General features: G+C 46.0%; 1 protein-coding gene across 7 annotated transcripts in view; it reads left to right on the forward strand.

The window, feature by feature from the left end:
* DMD (dystrophin) overlaps positions 1-22,944 on the forward strand; it is a 1,939,942-nt gene that overhangs the window by 1,910,521 nt on the left and 6,477 nt on the right. For 4 of the 7 annotated variants that reach the window (XM_045855895.1, XM_045855896.1, XM_045855898.1 and 1 more), the window contains 4 exons: positions 5,056-5,299; positions 6,552-6,675; positions 15,416-15,508; positions 22,131-22,162. In XM_045855895.1, the coding sequence (XP_045711851.1) occupies positions 5,056-5,299; positions 6,552-6,675; positions 15,416-15,508; positions 22,131-22,162 (493 nt within the window). The remainder of the gene's footprint in view (positions 1-5,055; positions 5,300-6,551; positions 6,676-15,415; positions 15,509-22,130; positions 22,163-22,944) is intronic. The other 3 variants (XM_045855897.1, XM_045855899.1, XM_045855900.1) reach the window with 1 other exon arrangement.

A 22,944-nucleotide genomic window follows, 5' to 3' on the forward strand; every position in this document is an offset into this window, starting at 1 on the left:
GAAATATGAGCAAATGGCTTACTTTATGAGGGTTCAATGACCATTCCCTAGCCCCTAACAAAAAATAGGCCCTGGCACAATTCTGCCAACCATGACCACATTTATTAAGCAACATTTGGTAAAGTTTTCTCTTATTCAACTCCTTAAACAGCGATTGTTCTTGATCATCTTTGTGAACATTCATAAATACCTGTAAAAGAGATTTTAGACTCAAATCAAAGAACTTGGTGTTTCACTTGGTTTCTAGCCAAGCTACCTCTTTTGAGCTATTTCTGACTTTTCAGATGGCATGACAGCTTCAGGAGGAAAAACTGGTCCCTCAAAGTCAAGTTTGTTCCTGAGTGTAGTAGAAGGTTTGGGTACGTCACATTTGCTTAAGAGAAAGGTACTTGTTTGCCTCATTTGATCCTGTCCTTGGTGAATGTAGGTTTGAATGGATACTAAGAGAACACCGATCACACACTTAGGAAATCAACATGTCCTGGGAGGCTTCTGATTAAGACCATGTTAGCTCTTGGCATCTCCATTGACTCCTACCAGTTATCCAGTGGTGGATAATACAGGGAGTGAAACAAACATGAAAAAGACATAGCTTGGCTTTGAAATAAGATGAACATCTCTGTGGACCAGAAACTGGGTGGGGAGAGGGGGCGATTCAGGGCACAGGGAGCAGTGTGTGAGGCAGAGTGGGCTTTCACCCCCTGACAAGGTGGGGACCCAGAGCCAGGCATTTGAAACCAGGGCCCCCACAAAAGCACACCTGGAGAGGCACGTGCAGAGGCATACTTACCCTTGAAAGGAAACTGGGGAAAAAAAAAACAATTTGGACTGCCGCAGGGGACTCCAGCTCATAGGCAGCCAGGGGCCTCCTGTGCAGAGCCTGGGGAAGAGGTGAGGAGTGCGGTGTGGAAGGAGAGCATCAGAGCCTTAATACCAGGACGCGAACCACGCTCCCTGGTGATACAACTCACCATACGTGTGCACGTACCGTTCACCGTGGCCGCTGCAGATGACCGACACAGGCTCGAGCTCCTCCAGGCTGGAGGCCTCTGAGTGGCCGGTGGCAAGCACCACAGAACCACTTGATGGAGAGAGGTGGGTTCAGCGGGAGAAAGAAATGCACACGCTCCATCCCTTTCAAAATGTGGCTCCAACCAAAGTCCAAATCACATAGAGAGGTGAGAGAGTCCCTCCACACTGACCATCAAAAGCTGTAAGCCTGGATAAGAGGGAAATGATAAAACGGCGTGATGAGAATTGCATGTAAGTATATTAGGGATGTTTGAAGGCATAAATAAGGAAACACCATTTATTTAAAAATAACGAGAAACTGAGAAACAGAAATAGATGAAGAACAGATGGATCTGAAGACGACATCTTTGGAAATAAAAACTATCATCACTGAAGTTACGAAACTCAATAGACAGGAGACATTCTAGAGTGGACCCGGTCACAGAAGGCAAGGGAACTAAACGATGCCCCTGACGCCTTTCCTGTACACAGCACCAAGAGGAGAAGATAAGAAATATAAACGAGCAGTTACAACTGGAAATTGACTACAAGGATCTAAAAGATACCTAATAGAAATTTCAGAAGAAGAGAGTGGAGGAAATGGCAGAGAAGCAATGTTTGGAGCTATAACAGCTGAAAATCTTCCAGAACTGAAGAAGGATGTGAGTTTTTAAGGAAATGGTCTCCCGAGAGAAATTGTGAACATCTGGGAAGGCAAGAAAGCTCTACATAGGAGCAATTGGTATTCTTTACAGCTCAGCTTTGGGAAGCCCTGGCTGATTCAAATGACCTTTTCTGCTTTCTACTGGAACACATAAAAACTGAATTGTGACGTGTTGTATATACTAAACCATGTCTTCTGAACAAAGGCACTTAGAAATAACTCATTAAAAGACAGATCTGTAGACAAGTAGGCGCAGGGGACCAAGATAGCAAGGAAGACTTCTCTAGAAAATGTCAGTACCTTGGCGAAAAGTAGATGGCGAGACAGTAATCATTTGTTTTTAGACGTGGACTTCCGGATAGTAGCACAGTGTTTTTAGAAAGAACATTGCACGTGACGCAATATAGGAGAAAGAAGAATCCTGTACAGGACACTACAGAAGAAGGTGTTACCAGTTGGGACATTTCGACCAAGGTTAACTTCTTGCCCGTTGAAATTCACCGCAAGGAGGAAAAAAAAAATAGAAGATAATTCCTGTCAAATGAAACCTTGTGAACATTGGCTGTGCTTCAGGTTCACAGAAACACTTAGATGATTGTCATTAAGTGGCCAGAGATTGTATTTCATTCATGTGGACGACTCCATACCTTGGTTTGCACCCAGAGGACCGGCAGGCAGAATCTGGCTGAGGGTAAACTTATATCAATAAATCTCTACTGATCACCGCTCTGTCAAAGCAGATTGCTATGAAACTCACTACTCATACAACTGTCCTTGAAGGTTGAGAGCCAGTGGCATTTCAAGCAAGACAGAAAGGAAGTCATATTCCTGTAGGTGAGAAAGATCCTATATTGATTTCCGGCATGACTTTAAACAAATTCATAGAAAACTTACAACGTTAGGTACAGGGTAGAACTCTTTCCCAAAATAAACAGATTGGGTTTTCTTTCTTTCTTTCTTCTTTAATGTGGAGATCCAGCATTTTGAAACTGCCATCCCCTGTCCCAGATGTTGAACAACAGGAGATATTTCCCTAAATAGGAAACCTGACTGTGAGATTATCTATCTTTCTCCAGCTGAACAATGAGAAAACTCCGCTTGTCTCACTTGCATCTCGTGTCTTTTCTCATGGATATGCATCACCCACACCTGTAGGTAGGAAGTTTTCTCACCTGACAACACATCACCTGTGAACAACAGAACACTATCGCGTTCTTTTGGTCTTTACTGTAACTGGCAGAAAGATATGAAAGGGATCTAATCAGCCGCCAGATATCAAATAGTGTGTGACCTCCCTGGGTATCATATTCCCAGCCATTCCAAAGCAAGGAGGAAATCTGGAACCCCAAATGTATTTTACTAAAAAGCATTAAAAAATGACAATTGAAGCATTGCACCTGAAAAACTAAAGGAAAAGGCACAGTAAATTTCACAGTATTAATGGACGTGCAGTGAGCCTGGGAGACGTGAAGATCTTTGCCACGTTGCTGGCTGTGAAGGCTCCAAAACGTGAAGTCGGTTTCTTCCCACTCTAATCGATAAGCTCAGTGTAATTCAAACCCCTGACTTCACCAAGAATTTTCATCTGAAAAGGTGTCACTAAAATCACAGGGGAGGGCCTACCAGACTCCTGCTTCTTTAGAGCGACGGTGTGGCATTCGCACAGGGAGGGGACGTACAAAGAAACCAGTGGAAGAGAATAGAGAGCGCAGAAGCACACTCGTGTACTCATGTAGACTCTTGACGTGTTGCTGACTAGAAATCCCTGGGGGAAAGAACTGTACAGCGAATGGGGCCGGCTTCATAAGTTACCCGTGGGGGAAGTCAAAGTAGACCGTATGTTGACACCAAGCGCGAGAGATTCTGGGTAAAGTTGTAAATGTGAAGAGCAACATTCTCAACTGTAAAATGTAAGGGTAAGGAAGATTTCCTTAAGCAAAACATAAAAAGCAGAAAACATGCAGGAATATGTTGAAATTTAATTTGTTGTACAACAGGACACCATAGACAGATTAAAGAGAAGCTACGCAGAGACAGGGGTAGGAGATGGTATTTGCTGTGCCTGTAGCTGGCAAAGGGCTAAGCATTTGCCATATATCCAGAACTTTAATAAGACCATCAGGGGGAGGTGGCTAAATGAAACATAAAAGGCCAATTAACACAAAGTTCAACCTCACCAATAATCAGCATATGCAAATTAAAATGCACCCATCAGATTAGCCAGTACTTAAATGTTCAGTAAACCCAAGTATTTGAGGCAGATGTCGGTTAATGGGAAACGTCGTTAGCGATTTGGTAATATGCAACAATGTAAGTGTTGCTGGAACTCAGAAATCCCACATCTAGGTATGTTCTATGAAGAATCTCTTAAACAGGTACCCAAGGAGACAGGTAGAAGGAAGGTTGTTGCATCATTGTTTGTAACTGTGAAAAGTTGGAAACTTATATATCCATTGACAAGAGACTGTTGTGGGCACATTGAAGCAGCAGAATAATACCTTACAGCACTTAAAATCGTGAACTATTATGCGTCAACGTGGCTACCTCTCCAAAACGGTGTCGAAGGCAAAAAGCAACTCTTAGAATGGTATGTACATTCTTAAACATTAAGTTCTTAAACGTAAAGTTTAAGAACGTGGAAAATAATGCTGTTGGATTGAATCCCATGAAGTGGCCATTTTTGTAGGTAAAAAAAAAAAAAGCCGAATGGCAGCATCTTTATTAAGTTCATCCTGATATTCGTGGATACGCTCGTGGTCATGCCGGACTTGGGGTGCAGGATGGGGGCGATGGTGACAAGGGGCTGGCAGGCTGTTGAGCAGGGCATGGCGGGGGGCGCTTCACCTTTAACCGTCATATTTTACTTCTTCAAAAGCCTTTTTGAAGAAAATATGGCACATGTCACATGTATGAAAGCGCTATGCTGGGTACATGGGTACACTTCTCACCATGTTCTTTACACATTGCCGCTGAAAAGATTGGATGAGTTTCAAAGCAAACCCCAAAGGGTTGGCAGAGGTATGAAAATTGTGATCTCATGACATACAGAAGTATTTACAAAATGATGAAATCCTTTGCTGCTGACTTGTCCGAACAGAGCACTCATAAGGCCTTTAGTATAAAATAAGAGGGTGAAAAGCTTCTCCCCTCGCGCACCGGGCGGACGCTTCCGATGTTATGTTGGTTTCTGTAGCATCGCTAAGATCGTCATCCTAAAATCCATTCATGGAGTGCCTCTCTTTTGCTTGCTCTTGTGTTTGCTGGCGGTCAGGTGCATCTCTCGGCCGTTTTATATGAAATCTGGTGATGATGTTCAACTTACTTTTTTTTCCTTTTTTTCTTCCTTTTTTTTTTTTTGTTTACTCCCTCGATGCCAACAGAAATCTGCAAGCGGAATATGACCGTCTGAAGCAGCAGCATGAGCACAAGGGCCTGTCCCCACTGCCGTCGCCTCCCGAAATGATGCCCACCTCTCCTCAGAGTCCCCGGGATGCGGAGCTCATTGCTGAGGCCAAGCTGTTGCGCCAACACAAAGGCCGCCTGGAGGCCAGGATGCAAATCCTGGAAGACCACAACAAGCAGCTGGAGTCCCAGTTACACAGGCTAAGGCAGCTGCTGGAGCAAGTGAGGCCCACACCCCTCTAACGTGGCACAGTCATAAAAATTTACTTGTCCCTCTTCAACAAAACTAAAAAAAAACCAGAACTCCTTTTTCACTTTTTTTTTATGTACTCATTGATATTTAGGGTGGGGGAAGGAGGGAGAAACATCAATTTGTTGTTCCCCTTACTGATGCACTCATTGGTTGGGTCTTGTCTGTGCCCAGACTGGGGATCGAACCCGCAACCTTGGTGTGTCGGGGCGATGTTCTAACCAACTGAGCTACCTGGCTGGGGTCAGAACTCCTTTTTTAGAAGTGCAACAAGCATCGATTTGTCGAGTACCTAGTCTGTGTCTAGCAAAGTGCTGGATATCGAGGGATATGAGGAGAAAAACTCGTGTGCTGATTAACACTTGTTCAAGATTGTTGCCTGCAAACATGTTTTTGTTTGATTTGAAATTCATCTTCAAAAAATAATACCTAAAGGTTTCCACTAGTTTTCTAAAAGTGGAACTTTTTACCTCTTGAAATGGAACTCCCTTTTTAGCAATTAGCACTATTTTCTGATATCCCTTTGGGTTTTTGCCTAAGTTCTCTAAAAGATCATTTTTTCAGCCTCCATTGAAAACCTAGTGAGATACTACATCGCAGCGGACCCTTCCTGCATGCGGTCCTGCCTTTCTGGGAATGTTACATTTTGGGATATGTTCTCTCCCTCTTGCCACTTAATACTGCACAAAATACGAGTTGTCCACTACATTTCTGTGCTCCCGCACCATTCCACCATTTTCATGTGACCACCTACCTCAGGGGTGTCAAACTCATTTTCACGGGGGCCACATCAGCCTTGTGGTTGCCTTCAAAGGGCTGAGTGTAATTTCAGCTCCTGGCCCCTAGTGAAGGAGCGGTTACATGTAGACAGTCCTAAAGTTACATTGGGCCCTGAGAGGCCACCGCGAGGCTGATGTGGCCCCCATGAAAATGAATTGGACACCCCTGTCCTAAATAAATCTTCTAGTTACTTAGTCTAATGACTCTGTATGTCTTGTTCCACTGTGGCTGTAATTTCCTCAGACGTGTCAGGGGGCACAGTTCAGATACAAAGACAATATCCAAGGATCCCGTCAACAGTGACATTTCCCAGCGTGAACCGCCTTTCCCAGAGCGGGGAAACATCATACTTTTCTGAGTCCCGAATGTCTATAATGCCTTCATAATTTATGTGTCTGAGTGTTCACTGTGAAAAGTAACTCTGTTCTCTTTTGGATGACTTAGCCCCAAGCAGAGGCCAAGGTGAATGGTACAACGGTCTCCTCCCCTTCGACCTCTCTTCAGAGGTCGGACAGCAGTCAGCCTATGCTGCTCCGGGTGGTTGGCAGTCAGACTTCAGAATCCATGGGTGAGTGGATCTCTCAGCTCCTCCTGGGTGTTATGTCTTAAGGTCTGGAAGGGGTGGACTGTTTGCTGGGAGGTTCAAATCATCAGCTACATTATCTAATATCTTTTGTGGACGAGGTGTTGTTAGAAATGCCTTAGGGGGACGAAGATGAGCGACATCCTCCTAACACCCCCCCAAAGGGCCATCCATTCAGTTATGTGGAACGAGGCAGCGTGGTATTCGGGTTGCGTTCATTCTGGAGGCCCGAGCAGGCTTTGTGATGAGTTGATATTTGTGAGGGGCTCCAGAGGATGGAGAAGAAACCAAGCGTACCTGGAGGACAGAATAGCGTAACTGAGCACGTAGCGATGAAGACCTTGGGCCAAGGGCAAGAAAGAGACAATAGTGGAAAGACGGGGTCCAAGCACGAGGTGGCAAAATCAGGCTGCACAGGAAGGTCACGGTCACGGTACAGTGACATGAGTGCTGGGCAGAGGCTTCGGACTCATTTTGGTGAGCACCCTGGGGGCCACGGAAAACCCTAAACCAGGTAAGAAATATTTTATAAGATGTATTCTGGCAGCTGTGTCTGGCCCAAAGTGAAATCGCCATAGGAGGAAAGACCAGTTAGGAGACCAGTTGTGGGAGTTCTGGGGGCTTAGGCTTGGGAGAGGTCGGCGATGGCACGGGAGGAGATGACGGTGAGACTATGATGTGAAAATGGAGAAATGGAGTCCCCAGGCCCAGAGGACCGACTGGAGAATGCGAGGGGAGGGGATTGGGTTTGCCTGTGGACACATTGTGTCTGAGGCAGTGGAGGGTCTAAGTCATGTCTGGAAAGAAGTTAAAATACAGGTCTGGAACTGGTGTACAAGCGCGGGCCGGACAGCTGTGAGAATGAGCTGCACATAACAAAGGTGCCGGGGTGCAGTGCCTCCGGGAAGACCTCAATGTGGGTGGCGGGCAGGGAAGGAGTAGGGAGCAGGCCTGGGTTCGAGGACCATGCAGGCAACGGGTCAAGTGCCAAAAGGGCTCGAGGGAAGTGAAAACAAATCGCGGTTTACCGGATCACTGTGACTGCACTAGCTCCTGGTGAAAAAGCATTTTCAGCCAAGAGAAGAGAAATTGGAGGATTTCTGTCTTTTCGCTGCAATAAAAGACGGGGTAATCTTGAAAACGAGTGAGGCTTGGGGAAAGGAGAAGCATTTGGAACGTGACCAAGGAACAGTGAGGGCTAAGGGAAAAGACACATTTGGTGAGGGGATGGTCCGTGAGGTCTGCTGTCGTTCTTCACTAGTGTTCTATGCTCAGGACTCCGTGCTAAGAAAACTGGAGCTCACGAAGCATCCGTGGTAAAAGACAGTCAAAACAAGTAAAGCATTTCGCAGTGGTGATGAATCCACTGCTCAAATGGCATGACACGGGGCTACAGCCATTGGCTTACTGGTTTTTCCTGCCGTGCTAGGCTAGACGGTGCGGGTTTTATGAAGGCCGCGGATACTTGGTCCGTTCTCCGTGTTTCTCCTTCTGTAAGGCCTCGCCCTGTGAGTCAGCTCCACGCTCTACTTCCTGGGCCCTAAACCGGTCATACCTGACCTCCCCTTACAGAAAGGAAGAGACCTGCGACTCCCTTGGTCCTCACACTTAAAGCTCTGTTCCCTGGCAGCATGCTGTGTTGAGGAATTCATTTTATACTTAAGATCTTCCATGAGAGTAGAATATAGAAAGGCAAAGTACCTTACCAAAATTGATGGGGCAAAAAGGGCCAAAGATGTGAGTGAGTTATACAGTAGAGATTAGGGGGCCACGGCCCAGAAAATTCAAAAGTTGAGCATCATGGCTACCCTGGCTGGTGTGGCTCAGTGGATTGAGCGCTGGCCTGTGAACCAAAGGGTCACCAGTTGGATTCCCAGTCAGGGCACCTGCCTGGGTTGCAGGCACGTGTGAGCCAACCACAGACTGATGTCTCTTTCCCTCCCTTCCCTCTCTCTAAAAGTAAATTTAAAGGTTGGGCATTGTGGGAGTAAACTCCTACTTCCAAGTGATGCCCACATCTAAGGGGTAGCCAGAGTGGACGTGGAAATGAGCCGGGGGCGGGGGGTCGGGTGTGGTTCCTGTGGCAGATTGGGCCAAGTGGGATGGGCTCACCTGCATGGTGGTGAGGCCCATAGGAATCACCAAAGACTGGGCAAGGCAGGTGAGGGCACCGAGGAGAGAAGGGTGTGTCTGAGGAGGAAGAGCAGCGAGCCTGATGGACTCCCAGAACCCCGTGCAGTGGCCCGGAGGCACAGCTCCACCAAAACCAAACCTGATAGGAAAGCCAGGTTTCATGTCTTTCGTGAAAGTAAGGAAAATGTTGGAAGCTTTCCCGGCTCTCCCACACCTTGGTAATTCAGGGCGATCTCCGCATTGGAGTCTCCTGTCTCCAAATGGGATCTGAATAGCGCTAACGGACTACAGTCGGGACTGCAAAAGGTCACAGAGCGTGTGACAAAAATATTGTATGCCTTTAAAAAGTCTATAAATTCCCAAAAAAGTGCTGTTTAGTGCCGCTGTTGTTATTTCCTACTGTGGGGTGGGGGGGTGGTCCCCTTGTTTTGAAGCAAGCACAGCCCGTGAAACGGAGTCGCATATTTTCGCGGTGAGATGCAGGGCCCTGGGTGCTTAGCAGCATTAATTATTTCGGCCTGTCAACACTGGCAGAGAGGCAGCGTGCCCGTGAAAGTGCCCCGAGTAGAGTACATTACAAGCCTGCGGTCCTGATGATTTGTGGAGCTCAGAGGATGGCGGCAGAACTGAATCCAAGGACGAAAGGGCTATATTCCAGGGGCTGAGATGGGCCGCGAGATGACTTGCCGGTGTAACAAATAGATGGGCTCTGTGGTTAAGTTTGTTCTCTGAAAGAAAAGACTGAATTCAAAGGAGATTTTTTTTTTATTGTATAAGCCGACTTCGTTTAAGGAGGAAAAAACCCAGCCATCTGCTGGAAGGATACACACAGATATTTAAATAAATGCAGTGCGGCCCGGGGAGGCTCAGTGGGTTGGGCGTTGTCCTGCAAAATGGAAGGTCACGGGTTCAATGCCCGGTCGGCACACTTGCCTAGCTAGCTCCAGGTTTGCTGCCCAGTCAGAGTGCGAACAGAAGGCAACCAAACATGTTTCCCTCCCAATCGTTTTCCCTCCCTTCTCCTGTTTAAAATAAAAAATGAAATAAATAAAATTAGATAAATAAATGCAATGGGTGGTAGCCTCATGCTTTGAAGGTATGTATGTGTGATACAGCTGGGACTCACAGAATTCGCTGAATTCTGGACAGACGGTTGCATTCTTTAAATACACAACCCTAGTGACTGCTGCAAGTGAAGTGCGGGTGAGGTCAGACTGGACGACCCATCTAATGATGAGTGCAGTGCTTCCTCAAACCATGAAATACTTATCTCTGGTAAGCCTGTCCCAGTGTGCCGTGTGCGTTTAAACATTTTTTGTTACTGGGAGACTGTCCTGATGAAGCTTCCATTCCTTGGAGAAGACAAAGACCTGAATGAACAGTTACGTTCTCTTGGCTTTGCTGAGCTACGCGCATGGCACCCGTGACTGCCTGACGACTCCTTGTAGTGACTCCGTAGCTTCTGATTTAGAACAATTTCAAACTTACGGCAGAACTGCAGTTAATTCAACATTGTGCCACATTTGCTTCATCTACAGTCACATCCACTTATGCATATCTGTATGTTAACATCTTTGTAAATACTATATATTTATGTATTTATATTTATGTGCATATTTATGTGCATAGTTGGTTGATTTTTTCATGTCACTAACCTATTTCATGATTATGCTTCATACATAATGACACTGTCCCCCCAAGTCCTTCAATATGTCTCTTCCAAAGCTGAACAATACTCTCCTATGTAACTACAATAGAATCATCACACTCGGGAAATTCAATGCTATACAATACTATCATGTAATATGTAACTGAAATTCAAATAGCCCCACTTCTTCCACTAATACTACGGACAGCTTTTGGCTTTTTTTCATCCAGGAAACAGGGGTCACGCTGTGCACTGTCACCACGTCCTCCAGTCGGCTTTAGTCTAGAACACTTCCCCAGCCTCCCTACATTTTTCGTGCCATTGTAGAACATTTTAGAAGTGGGCGAGCCAGTTGTTCTGTAGTATGTTCCTCGATTTGCATTGGCCTGCTTGTTTACCCGTGATTGCAGTCAAGTTAAATATTCTGTGGCCAATGACCACACAGGCGATGCTGTGTCTTTCTCAGGGCGTCCCTAGAAGGCTTTGCCACCATTCTCTCTCTGTCCCTTTTCACTCTGCCTGGGCACCACTGCCATGCCTGGGCTCCGGCGGTGCTGATAGCCGAAAGCCCATATGGCCACACCTCTCTCCTGAGTGTCTTCTGGATCAAAGTAGAACCCAGTCTGAACTCCTGGTCAGTCTCCAGAACATCTCTACCGATTCTCCAGACTTCACAAAGGCGGTCTTTTTCTACATTTTCTTCCTTTACCGACCTTCTTTTTACTTTCTAGCTTCCTTCAAATGTAATTGATTAATATACAAAAAATTGCATACACTTAGTGTATGCATCTGGATGATCTTGGACATATGTATGTACCCCATGATATAATCACCACAACTATCCATCGCCTCTAAAACCAACCCTTTTCTGCTTAAGATTTTATTTATTTTTAAAGAGATGGGGAGAGAGAAAGAGAAGGAAGAAACACTGATCTTCCCTTCTCCTGGGCCCTCAATCAGGGACCTGGCTTGCAACTCAATCACATACCCTGGCTGGGAATCGAACCAGTGACCCTTTGGTTTGCAAGCCAGCACTCAACCCACTGAGCCACACCAGCTAGGGCCCTGTCCTCACTTTCTTTAGCCAATATAACCATCAATTCACTCATCAAGGCCAGTCTCTTACCTCTCTTAAGAGAAAAGCTCAGTTTCTCTCCCTCTCTTTCTCCCTCCCATCCCCGCTAAAATCAATATGCATGTCCTTCAGGTGGCAGGGGGTGGAGGGAATAATGATGATGATGATAGTAATAAAATTGTTTTAAAAGCAAAACTCATCAGTTCAGCTGCTTCTACCCAAATGTAGCCTTCATCAGATGATCAGCTGAACAGACAATATGAGTTCTCTCCTAATTGGTTTCCCTGTTTTCGGCCTCTCTCCCTTTCCAAGCCCTCCTCTAGGTGTTTGTTTCCAGTTACTCTCCTAACACTCCGCTTGCATATTCTTCTTCTCCTTAAATATGTTTGTGACGCCTGTTTGCTTATAGAGTCAAGTGCACACGCCTTAGCCTGGTATTCAAATCCACCTTCCTCTCCAACCCAGTGTGTGACTGCCTCCTAACATGACCACAAAAACCCCAGACGGCCAAAGCACTATTGAGAAGGAAGATCAAAGCTGGAGGCATCCTGCTTCCCATTCTCAAACCATATTACAAAGCCATAGTAAACACTGTAACCATAAACATAGTAAATACCGTAGTAAACTACGTAGTTTACGTAGTAAACTAGCATAAAAACAGACCCATTGATCAAACACAACAGAGTAGAGCCCAGATAAATCCACGCATATACAGTCCATTCACCCACAACACAGGAGCCGATGACATAAGGTGGGAAAAGGATAGTCTCACTGGTCGGTGATGTTGGGAACACTAGACATCCACGTGCAAACCAATGAAAGCAGAGCACTATCTTGCACCATACAGAAAAACCAACTCAAAAGGGATTCGAGGCTTGAACACGAGACCCAAAACCATAAAATCCGCGGGAGAAATCATGGGCAGTAAGCTCCTTGGTGTCCGTCTTGGTGATGAGTTTTTGGAATTGACATCAACGTCCAAGGCAACAAAAGCAAAAAGAAGTGGGGCTGCGTCAAAGGAAAGGCTCTGCACAGCAAAGGAGACCATCAGCAACATGAAAAGGCAACCTATGGAATGGTAGAAAGTATTTACAAATCATATATCTGATAAGGGGTGCATTCAAAAGGTATGAAGAACTCATCATAACTCAACAGAAAAAAGGCGATTGCAAAATAAGCAGGAACTCTGAATAGACACTTTTCCAGAGAAGCAGTACAGATGGCCAGCAGGTACATGAAAAGGTGCTTAACATCACTGCTCAGCAGGGAAATGCAAATCACAACCACAGTGAGATGCAAGAATATTAGCTACTAATTTTAATACCTTTCATCACCATTCAACAGTGACCCACTAATGATCAGGATCACATTATATACCATAATCAGAGAACTTTGGCACAGCATTTCCATGTGCAATGGAAACCATCTACCCCAAATATAATTTTTTAAAGATTTTATTTATTTATTTTTAGAGAGGGAAGGGAGGGAGCTAGAGAGAGAAACATCAATGTGTGGTTGCTTGGGGTCATGGCCTGCAACCCAGGCATGTACCCCAGCTGGGAATCGAACCTGTGACACTTTGGTTCACAGCCCGAGCTCAATCCATTGAGCTACGCCAGCCAGGCTCAAATATAATTTTTAAAAGTAGTTGAGACTAATGTCAGACACTGGATAAATCTTGTTTTTTCCTTCTGAAAAGCTGGAGAAAGACAGGAAAGACCTGAGCCATGAGGCAGTCACACATCAAGTTGAAAATTGGTTACAAACATTTTAATTCAAGTAGTCCAAAGAAAAATGTTAGGCATATTTGTTCATGCACACCCTCCCTTTTAAGAGAAAATAATTTTCTAGTGCATAGTTCCCTTTTGTACAAAGAGGAAACAGCGTGCTTAGATGTAGGCAATACAGGACTAAGGTTTCTCGTGTCTCCTACACAGGCTGCCTAGGTTCCGGCTCAAGTCACTTTTTTAAGCAAGCAGGAAAGTTGTCATTTGAATTGAGAAGAGAGAAGTGAGTCAGATGGGATGTCGTCCTTCCAAGAAAGCCTAAAATCATGCTGAGTTTCAGAAGACTTGGAAAAAATAACTTGCCCAGCCCTGGCTGGGTGGCAGGTTCAATTCCCAGTCAGGGCACATACAGGAGGCAGCCAATCAATGTTTCTGGATCTGTCTGTGTCTGTCTCTTTCCTTCCCCCCATCTGAAATCACTAAACATGCATATCCATATTTTGCCCCTAGTAAGCTACCCTTTTTAATTTCACAGATTGAATTTAAGTCATTTCACTTTTTTCCTTCACTTACACTTTGATGGTGTCTTCCAATTTTGAAACATTCATTTCAAAAATGTCTGTCATTTGTGGACTTCAAACGAACCATGACAGCTAATGATCCAAAAAGGGATATTTATGCGTGTTGGTGGGAATCCCCTTAGAGCTGAGTCAGATGGAAGTGCCGATGCTAAAGAATTGCCACTGACTAACTTTGAGGTCCCCGGACCGTCAGCAGCGTGCTGTCTGCGCGGGCCTTCGCTGTTCCCTCCGTCTGATGTGTTCTTCCCTCGGCTGTCTACATGGTTCGCATCCTCACGTCCTTAAGGTGTTTGCTCAACTGCACCTCATCCGTGGGGGCTTCTAAGACTCCCCCCTTTTTTAAAGATTTTATTTCTTTATTACTTATTGATTAGGGGAAGGGAAGAAGAAAGAGAGGGAGAGACACATCAGTGTGTGGCTGCCTCTCACACATCCCCAACTGGGGACCTGGCCCGCAACCCAGACATGTGCCCTGACTGGGAATCGAACCGGTGACCCTTTGGTTTGCAGGTCCGCTGCACTTAGTCCACTGAGCCACACCAGCCAGGGCTGACTCCCCTTTCTGAAGGCTCTTCCTCACTGACCCTCTCTTCTGTTACCATCGCCTGACATACGTATATAACTGACTTGTGTATTTGTTTAACCTGTGCGCCAGCCTAACAGTGTGCGTTCCGTGGAAACGGGCCTCTGGGGTTGTCTGTTGCTATAACCTGAGCACTCGGAACACAGCCTGGCTTAGGGCTGGCTTTTAATAAATATCTGAAGAAGTAAACTAATCTTCCTGTTGTTAAATTGTGGTAAGTTCTTTTAGACGATGAAAATCTAGCCCTTTTAACTTTTCCACTATATTGTGATGTAGAAAAACATTAGCGATGAAGGATTCTAGTGAGTTGATTCACCTGCACTCGTGCATATATGTGACACGTCTCATTTTGAACCTTAAAAGGAGGTCAGAGAAACCCAAAGGATCTTTCTTTTTACTTACTGAGACAATAAGAACACAAGATTATACTGTATTTGTGCATGTAGTACCTAAGGTATAATAGGCACTCAAAAATGTTTGAATGGCACATTCATCACTGCCAGGAAAGTTTTCCATTACAACAGATAACCAATTTTACATTTATACTTGGACACTTAGAGTTGAGACTTAACAGGTGATACTTTATGTGTAGAGATGGACTCGGCTGACATCATTGGGTTTATACTTTCGATTTTGACCCTTGAAATAATTCAAGAATCCTTGAATCTTTTTTTTTACAGATTTTATTTATTTTTAGAGAGAGGGAAAGAGAGGGAGAGAAACAGCAATGTGTGGTTGCCTCTTGCACGCCCCCTGCTGGGGACCTGGCCTGCAACCCAGGCACGTGCCTTGACTGGGAATCAAACCCGGCGACCATTTGATTTGCGGGCCTGTGCTCTATCCACTGAGCCACACCAGCCAGGGCCCTTCCCATCAGGGCTGTAATGGATTTTAGATGCAAACGTGGACCGCTCTGCTAGTATCTGTCATTTCTTCCTTAAGTGTAACTGGGCACTGCTTGTCTTTGCTTTCATTCAGGTGAGGAGGATCTTCTCAGTCCCCCCCAGGACACAAGCACAGGGTTAGAGGAAGTGATGGAGCAGCTCAACAACTCCTTCCCTAGTTCTAGAGGTAAGCGGCACCGCCTGGGAGCGACTCGGACTTCCTGGGGTTCGGCCACTCATCTCCATACCCAACTAGCGTGTCTATTTTCCATATTTAAAGAAACACGTGCCGACAGTGCCACTTTGGCATCCTTGTGAGACAATTTTCTTTTTAAAGGGGAATTTCTGGTTTGGATGAATGAATGTTCTGGTCTTGGATTCTGGTTAAATTCAAATACCCATGTACTCAAGATGTTTCTAGAAATACAGAAGTGTAGCTTGTATTGCTGAACTATTTTACTTGCTTGGCACATTAGCCTGAAGAGTTAATTATGAGATGGCCTTTCTGTAAGAGCAATTACGCTATGACTTTTACAGACGAGGGAATTCATGCCCCGGTGGAGCCTTTGCCAGGGACACACAGCACAGCAGTGCTCAGTGCGCGGTGCTTGTGGGGAGTCTGGCTCGCAATGTGATGCCCCTTTACATTTAAAAATGGTCTCTTATCCTGTCCTGTAAATACAGGTACAGTTAAATCTTTACATACTAGCTTGTTATATTTTCATGTCCATAGATGGAATGAAATCTTCACAAAGAGAGCTATTCACGTTTTAATGAGACAGCATAATTTAATGTAGTTCTCTCCATCGCTCGACCTTGCGCACTTTGCCCCTCATACACAAATAGCCTTTGACCCCCACCACGGTTTCCCGCCAGCCAGTGGGAGCTTCAGACAGTGTCCCCTCATCCAAGGAGGTATTGTGTTGCTGTTGTTAGTGTTTGGGGGTTTGTGTTTAAGTTGGCTGCCCTGACGTCAGAGTCACCGAGCCACTTCCCTTCAGTGAAAGAAAAGAGTGGTGGCTGTGGCCTGCGAGCCAACAAAGGGAAGACTAGCGAGACCAGAGGGGGAAACTCGGGGCTTTGTGGCCAGTGTTGGCGCCCCTCACGGGCGGCCTGGGAGGAAAGGGCTGCGCAAAGCGGGCTGTTGGTTCCTCGCTATAAGGGCCATGAGGAGGGTGTTTGGAGTCCTGTGTTTTTCCTCTTTCTGTTCACTGTCGGCTAACAGTGGCCATTGCCTAGCTCTCTGAGGCACGAGTCAATGTTGTGCAGTGCACGTTAAAGGCAATAATGTTCTGATTGAGGGTTGCTAAGGAACCGGCAGGGGAAGCTAATTTTAAATGTCTGCACCAGCCATCTTTTCACCGCGGAGCTTCTCTGATGTGTTGATTCTAACAGATAGAAATCTTATCTGTCTTCCGCCCACCCCACACCCACCACCCTCATCGCCAGGCTGTCTTAGCTGTCTTCTCTCCCTGGGGGGCCATGATTCATAACGAGACCATATGCCAGCTTGACAGAAATCACATGCTCTCACCTTCATCCTGGCAGCTTTTACTAGCCCCTACTATGTACCAGCAGAGGGGTGAGGGGTGCAAGCAAGAAATGCCACGTTCCCTGCCTTCTAGGTGCTGGTGGTCCACCGCAGATCCAGACTTCCAAAGTTCGAGTCTCACAGCACAGTGACAGCGTGACTGCAGTGGAACCGTGTAGGACACGACGAGGCCTAGAGGCACCCTTTTCAGATAATTAGGAGGTTAGCCTCAGACCGAGCAAGTGTCTTCTACAAAATCAATCAGCTGCTAGCAGGGCAGGGACTTCGGAACACGTGCCACTGACCCCAAGCTTTCCCTCGGAGGCCCCAGGCACGGGGTGGGGCAAAAGTAGGTGTACAGTCGTCAGTACTTGGAGTCCAGAGTCTATTCTTGGGTCATTTATCCATCATTGTATTATTTTTCACGTGAACAACTGTAAACCTACTTTGCCCTACTACCCTGTGTATACAAAGACCAGAAACAAAAGTTGCAAGAAGCTATTCTGTCCGTAGTACATCTCATTCACACAGTTTCTCTGTGTTATTTATTGAAACATACCCTGCCGGCTGCAGCCCACTAAGTGGATTTTCCGATCCAGTGCTTTAAAACTACTCATCTAACCAGTCTTAGTTTTCCTTACCCAGGTGGATATATTTTTTTAAACTAAATTTTAGAGTTTTCCCATGGTAGCTTCTGCCAAGACCTTGCTAATGTCTCAGAGAACATGGTGCTTCTATTCAAAGTCTGCTGTCCATGTTCCCGTCCCTGGGTCACGAAAGCTGAAGCGCACAGTTGCTACGCCTGTGTGGGACAGCTGCCTGAGCAACTCGGAACAGATGTGGGGGCCAGGGGTCTGACACAGAGTGGGAATGCGCTCTCAAAGGCCACCTCATGGCTTACTTAACCTTGCTAGATAATTGCCCACAGAGGGAAAAGACTCTTTTTAAAAAAAAGGAATTACGTTATCCATAAATATAAAGTGTACGGATCGGGCAGTTGCTCTGCAATGTGAATGTACACCATTTCTGTTGGCCCCGCCCCAGTTTTCACGTAGAGCTCAAGTCTTAAAGGACCCGCCAGCCTTCATCTTTCATCTGCATTAAAAGTACCCAGAAGCCCAAGGAAGTGAAGTGCCTGGTTCGTGGCCACTCAGCAAGTTCAGTGAGCCTTCTGATCTGATCTCAATGGCCTTACTAAACTATTACCCCCAAATTAATACAGGGGTTACACGGTTCTCTGTTGATCAACCAATGGCCATGCTGCCCTGCTTAATAGACAGTATAAAATGCAAGGTGTCCAGGGTGTGTGTGCACGTTTAGCTTCTCGACTTTATCTTTCCTGATTCACCTCTAGAGATGGCTGTGTTCACAGCCACTCAGGGCATTTGAGTGGCTCGGGGAACGTGCAACACGGAATGATAGCCAATTTCTATCTAATCTATTCATCTATGATCTGTCCATCTGTCTATAAGTATATGTAGAAGTTGAATTCCACTGTAATGAAAATCACTCTCTCCTGTAAGACACTTTCAAAACCTCCACCATTATTCTGTCAGAACACTACATGGGTAGGATGAACGATGGACACAACTTAAAAATGAACTGTTTCGTTGATTTCCCCGTACACCTCTGATCACTCAACAGTCTAACAAAGGTGGTTTTCTACAGACACTCATGAAAGCCATGTTCCCTAGTCAGCAGGATGGTGTCGGGCTGTTTCCAAACGAGGTGCCAGCGTGCGTGGATTCACGAATGCTAGGATCCAGCATAAGTTCTCTGTGCAATAAGGCACTTTAGAAAGCAGTTCACAATGCTATGCAAGCATTTCTGCTGCCTGCATAATCTCTTACCTAGTCGACCTGTGTCACGTTAATTTGATCCCCAATAGCCCCTACCAGCCTCTCCCTCTCATAAACCACCCACTTCCAAATAAGCCCACATATGTTCTATTAAATGCCTGTAACCAGCCCAGCAGCTGTGCCCAACCTGCCATCCTTTCAAATTCAAGTCTTGTCTGTGGGTCTTTCATGGAAGCGCAACATCAAGGACTAGGGCAGAAGCATCCTAGGCCACTTTTCAGGCACTGTTGTGTTTCCTCTCTGCTCCCGTGCAGGATTCGAGCCTTCGTTACCTTACACCCGGGGCCGGCCAACTACAGTTCCTAGGTCAGATCTGGGCCACAACCTGTCTTTGTAAATAAAGTTTTATTGGAACAGAGCCACGCCTATTCATTTATATATGATCTAGGGCTATTTCTTACCACAGTGACAGCATAGCCATGACACAGCTGCATAGTTGCTGTAGAGACCATGTGGCTCACGAAGCCTGAAATATTTACTCTCTGGCCTTTACGGAGAAAGTTTGCCAGTCCCCACTTTACGCTGTCATTTCATTGTTCCTTCTAGCTCATGACATACGCGCAGCCCCAGGCGGCAGTGCTGATCGGCTTCGGGCTCAGCAAAACCGTGCACTGGAACTGGCTCGTGCCTTTATATCCACATTTCAGTATGGATTGAAATGTTTCAATCCATTGAAATGTTTGGAAAATATTTTCAATATTTAAATATTGAAAACTTTCAATATTTAAAGTATGGCCACTTGAATCTTCTTTCACTTGTATTGAAAGTGATATTGAAACAGATATCCTAAGGCAGGGACTCATTCTAAACTTTTTAAACTGGGAGTGAACTGTGGTGGAGAAGCTAAAGAGACCCGGAAACTGACGTGACATAAAGAATTACAACCACCCTGGCTGGTGTGGCTCAGTGGATTGAGCACCGGCCTATGAACCAAAGGGTCGCCAGTTCGATTCCCAGTCAGGGCACATGCCTGGGTTGCGGGCCAGGTCCCTTGTGGGGAGCACATGAGAAGCAACCACACATTGATGTTTCTCTCCCTCTCTTTCTCTACCTTTCCCTCTGTTTAAAAATAAAATCGATTAAAAATTAAAAAAAAAATTACAACCAGCCAGCTTTGGTTCATACTGTCTGAGGAAGTGTAACTTCTCCAGACCTGACCAGGCCCTTTATTTAGACTCAGGGTCCCCTAGCAAACTTCCTTTTCCTCTTGATTCATTTCCTGCCAGCATCCCACATTGCCAGATGGACACCGTGAGTGGATGTCTGAGAATGTATTTATGAAATAAAACTGGTATCTCGTACTTGTATGTACCTATTGAATGAAGAATTTTCTTAAATATTGCATCTCATTACTGTAGAACTGTTCCTAATAGGTACAGTCGAAAACAGTAGTTCGTAAACTTTTTTTTTTAAACAAAAAAGGACCTTCCTTTTGTACTATGCTAATGAGCACATTGGCACCCAAGTGATGAGGGAGGGTTTTGGAAGAGATTAAGGTCAACGCAGCTCTGGGAGGTTCATTTACATACAATCTGCTTTCTGGAGAGGTACCTGAGACAAAACCCAAATCCTTTGCCGCACTGACCAGTCAGTGCTGAGCTCTGAATGTGGCTTGGTGGCGAATAAATCAAGACATACAACATCATTCTTGGAATCGCAGTTATGTTCTGAAACTAAATCATAATTGCTTTCTGCAGTTTTAAAAGTAGGTCCAAGTTTCAAGCCGGAACAAGGTTTCCCAGCCTTTGTCATCTGAGCTAGAGGGTAGCAGACAAGGCCACGTTGCCTGAAACACCAAAGGACTCGTGGCCGTGACCTAGGGGCCACCGCCCTCAGTTCAGCCAGCAGGTATCAAATACCTGGAGTGTCAAAGCACAGCACAGGGTATTGCGGGCCGAGCGGCGGGGAAGCCGCATGTGGGCCCCGCGCTTGGGGCCGTCATCATCTTACAGGGGAAGGGAATGAATTCTACCACCAGACAGTATAACTATGAATATAAAGATTTTTTCCTTAAACTCATTAAAGGAGTCAAAAGGAGCGGGTGAGTAATTCCTGCTGGCATTTATTTGAGTCATCAGGATGAAATAATGTTCTCTCTTTCCTTTTTCCTGCCATCTGGTATGGGCCTACCACAGAGAACACCACCAACCCCCCCCGCAACTGACAAGCAGGCACCCATTTTTCTCTTTTCCCCCAACTGGAGCAGGGTCCTGAACACCAGGCTCAGGATGGCACGGTCCGGCAGGCAGTGTCTCTACTCCCACGGGGTCTCTGACTCAGGAAAGTTCAGAGGGAAAGAAAAGACGAGGGTGGGGCAGGGAAGAAAACTCATACGTAGCAAACCTAATGTATAGTAGAAGTTTTGAGGCCTCAGCTTGAGTTTTGCAAGACGTGTTTTTGGGGAGTAGCTCCACACTTCCCCGTTCTACACTAGTGGCTCTCACATTGCTGCGGGGAGTTTTCAGCGTTCTTGGAGCCCCTGAGCGTGGCGGGGCGTGGGGGCATGGGGATGATGTACGGAACCTCTCCCAGTTCTGCTTTTGTCAGCTCTAAATCCGGGGATCCCATAGAAGGGCTTGCTCAAGTCACAGTTTGAAAACCATTGTCATTTCCAAGAAAGACTCAGGAGCTAAAAGGAAATTGCACACGCGAGGCATGCTAGGATGGTCAGAGGGGCCCTGCTTTTCAAAAAGAAAGAAAGGCATACAGCTGGAGGGTTCTACAAAGCAAACAAAGCCAGCGGGTCCTTAGCCACGGATTCTTAAGGCTCCTGATACCTGGTGAATTACGAGGAAGTTGAGGGCTGGAACGGAGTCTGTGACTGATCGATCGCCTTTTCCCCTTTTATTTTGTTCTTTTCCCTCAGATGCCCCCAATCCCATCATGGCTTGCTCAGCTTCTACCAGACAGAACCAACTGTCCCAGGGGGTGGACGCTAGCCACCAGGCGACATTGTGCCTTGCATTTGGGGGGCGGAATTGTGGCCCACAGAGGCCACCACTGTTTGTTTCGGTGTGTTCATTGTCCAGTCCGGAGTAAAGAGATTCTGACACTTTGGACATTAAGCTTGAGATGGTACCGTTGCTCTTGCGAACAATGTTCGATTTGTCAGAGTTCTATGCTGTGCCAGCTTTCATCCCGTTTTACCATGTGAACTCCATGGACTCTAAGTGACGTCCCCCAGGTCATGTGAACTCTGTTGACACTGGTTTTAAGTGTATGTAAAGGTGATTTGACTGGGTGTGTCTTTTGGGGTCTTTTTTTTTCCAGAAGGGAATAAATGGTCACCTCAACATCAGTTTGGTAAAAGAAGCAAATTGGTATGAAATTGTGTGTGTGTGTATATATATAAATATTTATGCACATGATTTTTTTTTCCTTTCTGATATCTCTGCCTCTTCCTCTCTCTATTATTAAAGGAAGAAATACCCCTGGGAAGCCAATGAGAGAGGTTAGTGAGATTCAGGCTCACGGCCATGGCTTCTGTCTGTCTCATCCCGCTTTCTATGTTTGGCGTTTGTGTAAGAATTGTGTGCGTGCACGCGCATGTTTGTATCACACGTCATCATGTAAGGATGGTAGCCACCTGTCCACTTCCAGCTCATGAGGAGCATTCCTCAAATGTTCATGGCCATTGTCATCACCATGACGACAGGACCACGGGGCGGGGGAAGCAGGAATCTCTGGGTTGGAATCCTGCGGTTCATCATCTGTTGCCATTTGCAACACAAACAAAAATCTCCCCAAGAAATTGAGCTTTGAACATACCTGATGAGTCATAAAGCTTCTTTCTACTTCCAGGACCCTAGCATTTTTCTGCCAGTGCACTTGGTTTGTATTCCTCCGGGATGACCTCATTTCGTTTTACTCTCTTTTTTCTGGGTTCCCGCAACTCTTGCTTTCCCACTTTGGCTAATATTTTGTGCGCACGCGCTGTGTGCCAAGCACTGCTGTCAGCGCTCACCGCCTTTTTCATTATGTAATCTGCACTGAAAACCCAGGAGGTAGGTACTGACACTAACCCTGTTTTACAGAGTCAGGGAGAGGGTGAGCAGTGTGTCCGAGGCGACAGGGCCAGCGTTTCAGTCCAGGCAGCCTGGGTACAGAGCCACACTCTTAACTCTTCCGCTTTATTGCCACTTCAGACAATGGCGTGTGAAAGGCTCCTATCATCTCAGCTTGCCCTTCAGATGATACTGTTTTATTTGGCATTTGCAGCCGGAAAGAACCTTA

Source organism: Phyllostomus hastatus, unplaced genomic scaffold (genome assembly GCF_019186645.2).
Source record: "Phyllostomus hastatus isolate PE091 unplaced genomic scaffold, TTU_PhHast_1.1 phas_scaffold_12, whole genome shotgun sequence".
Lineage (NCBI taxonomy): Eukaryota > Metazoa > Chordata > Mammalia > Chiroptera > Phyllostomidae > Phyllostomus > Phyllostomus hastatus.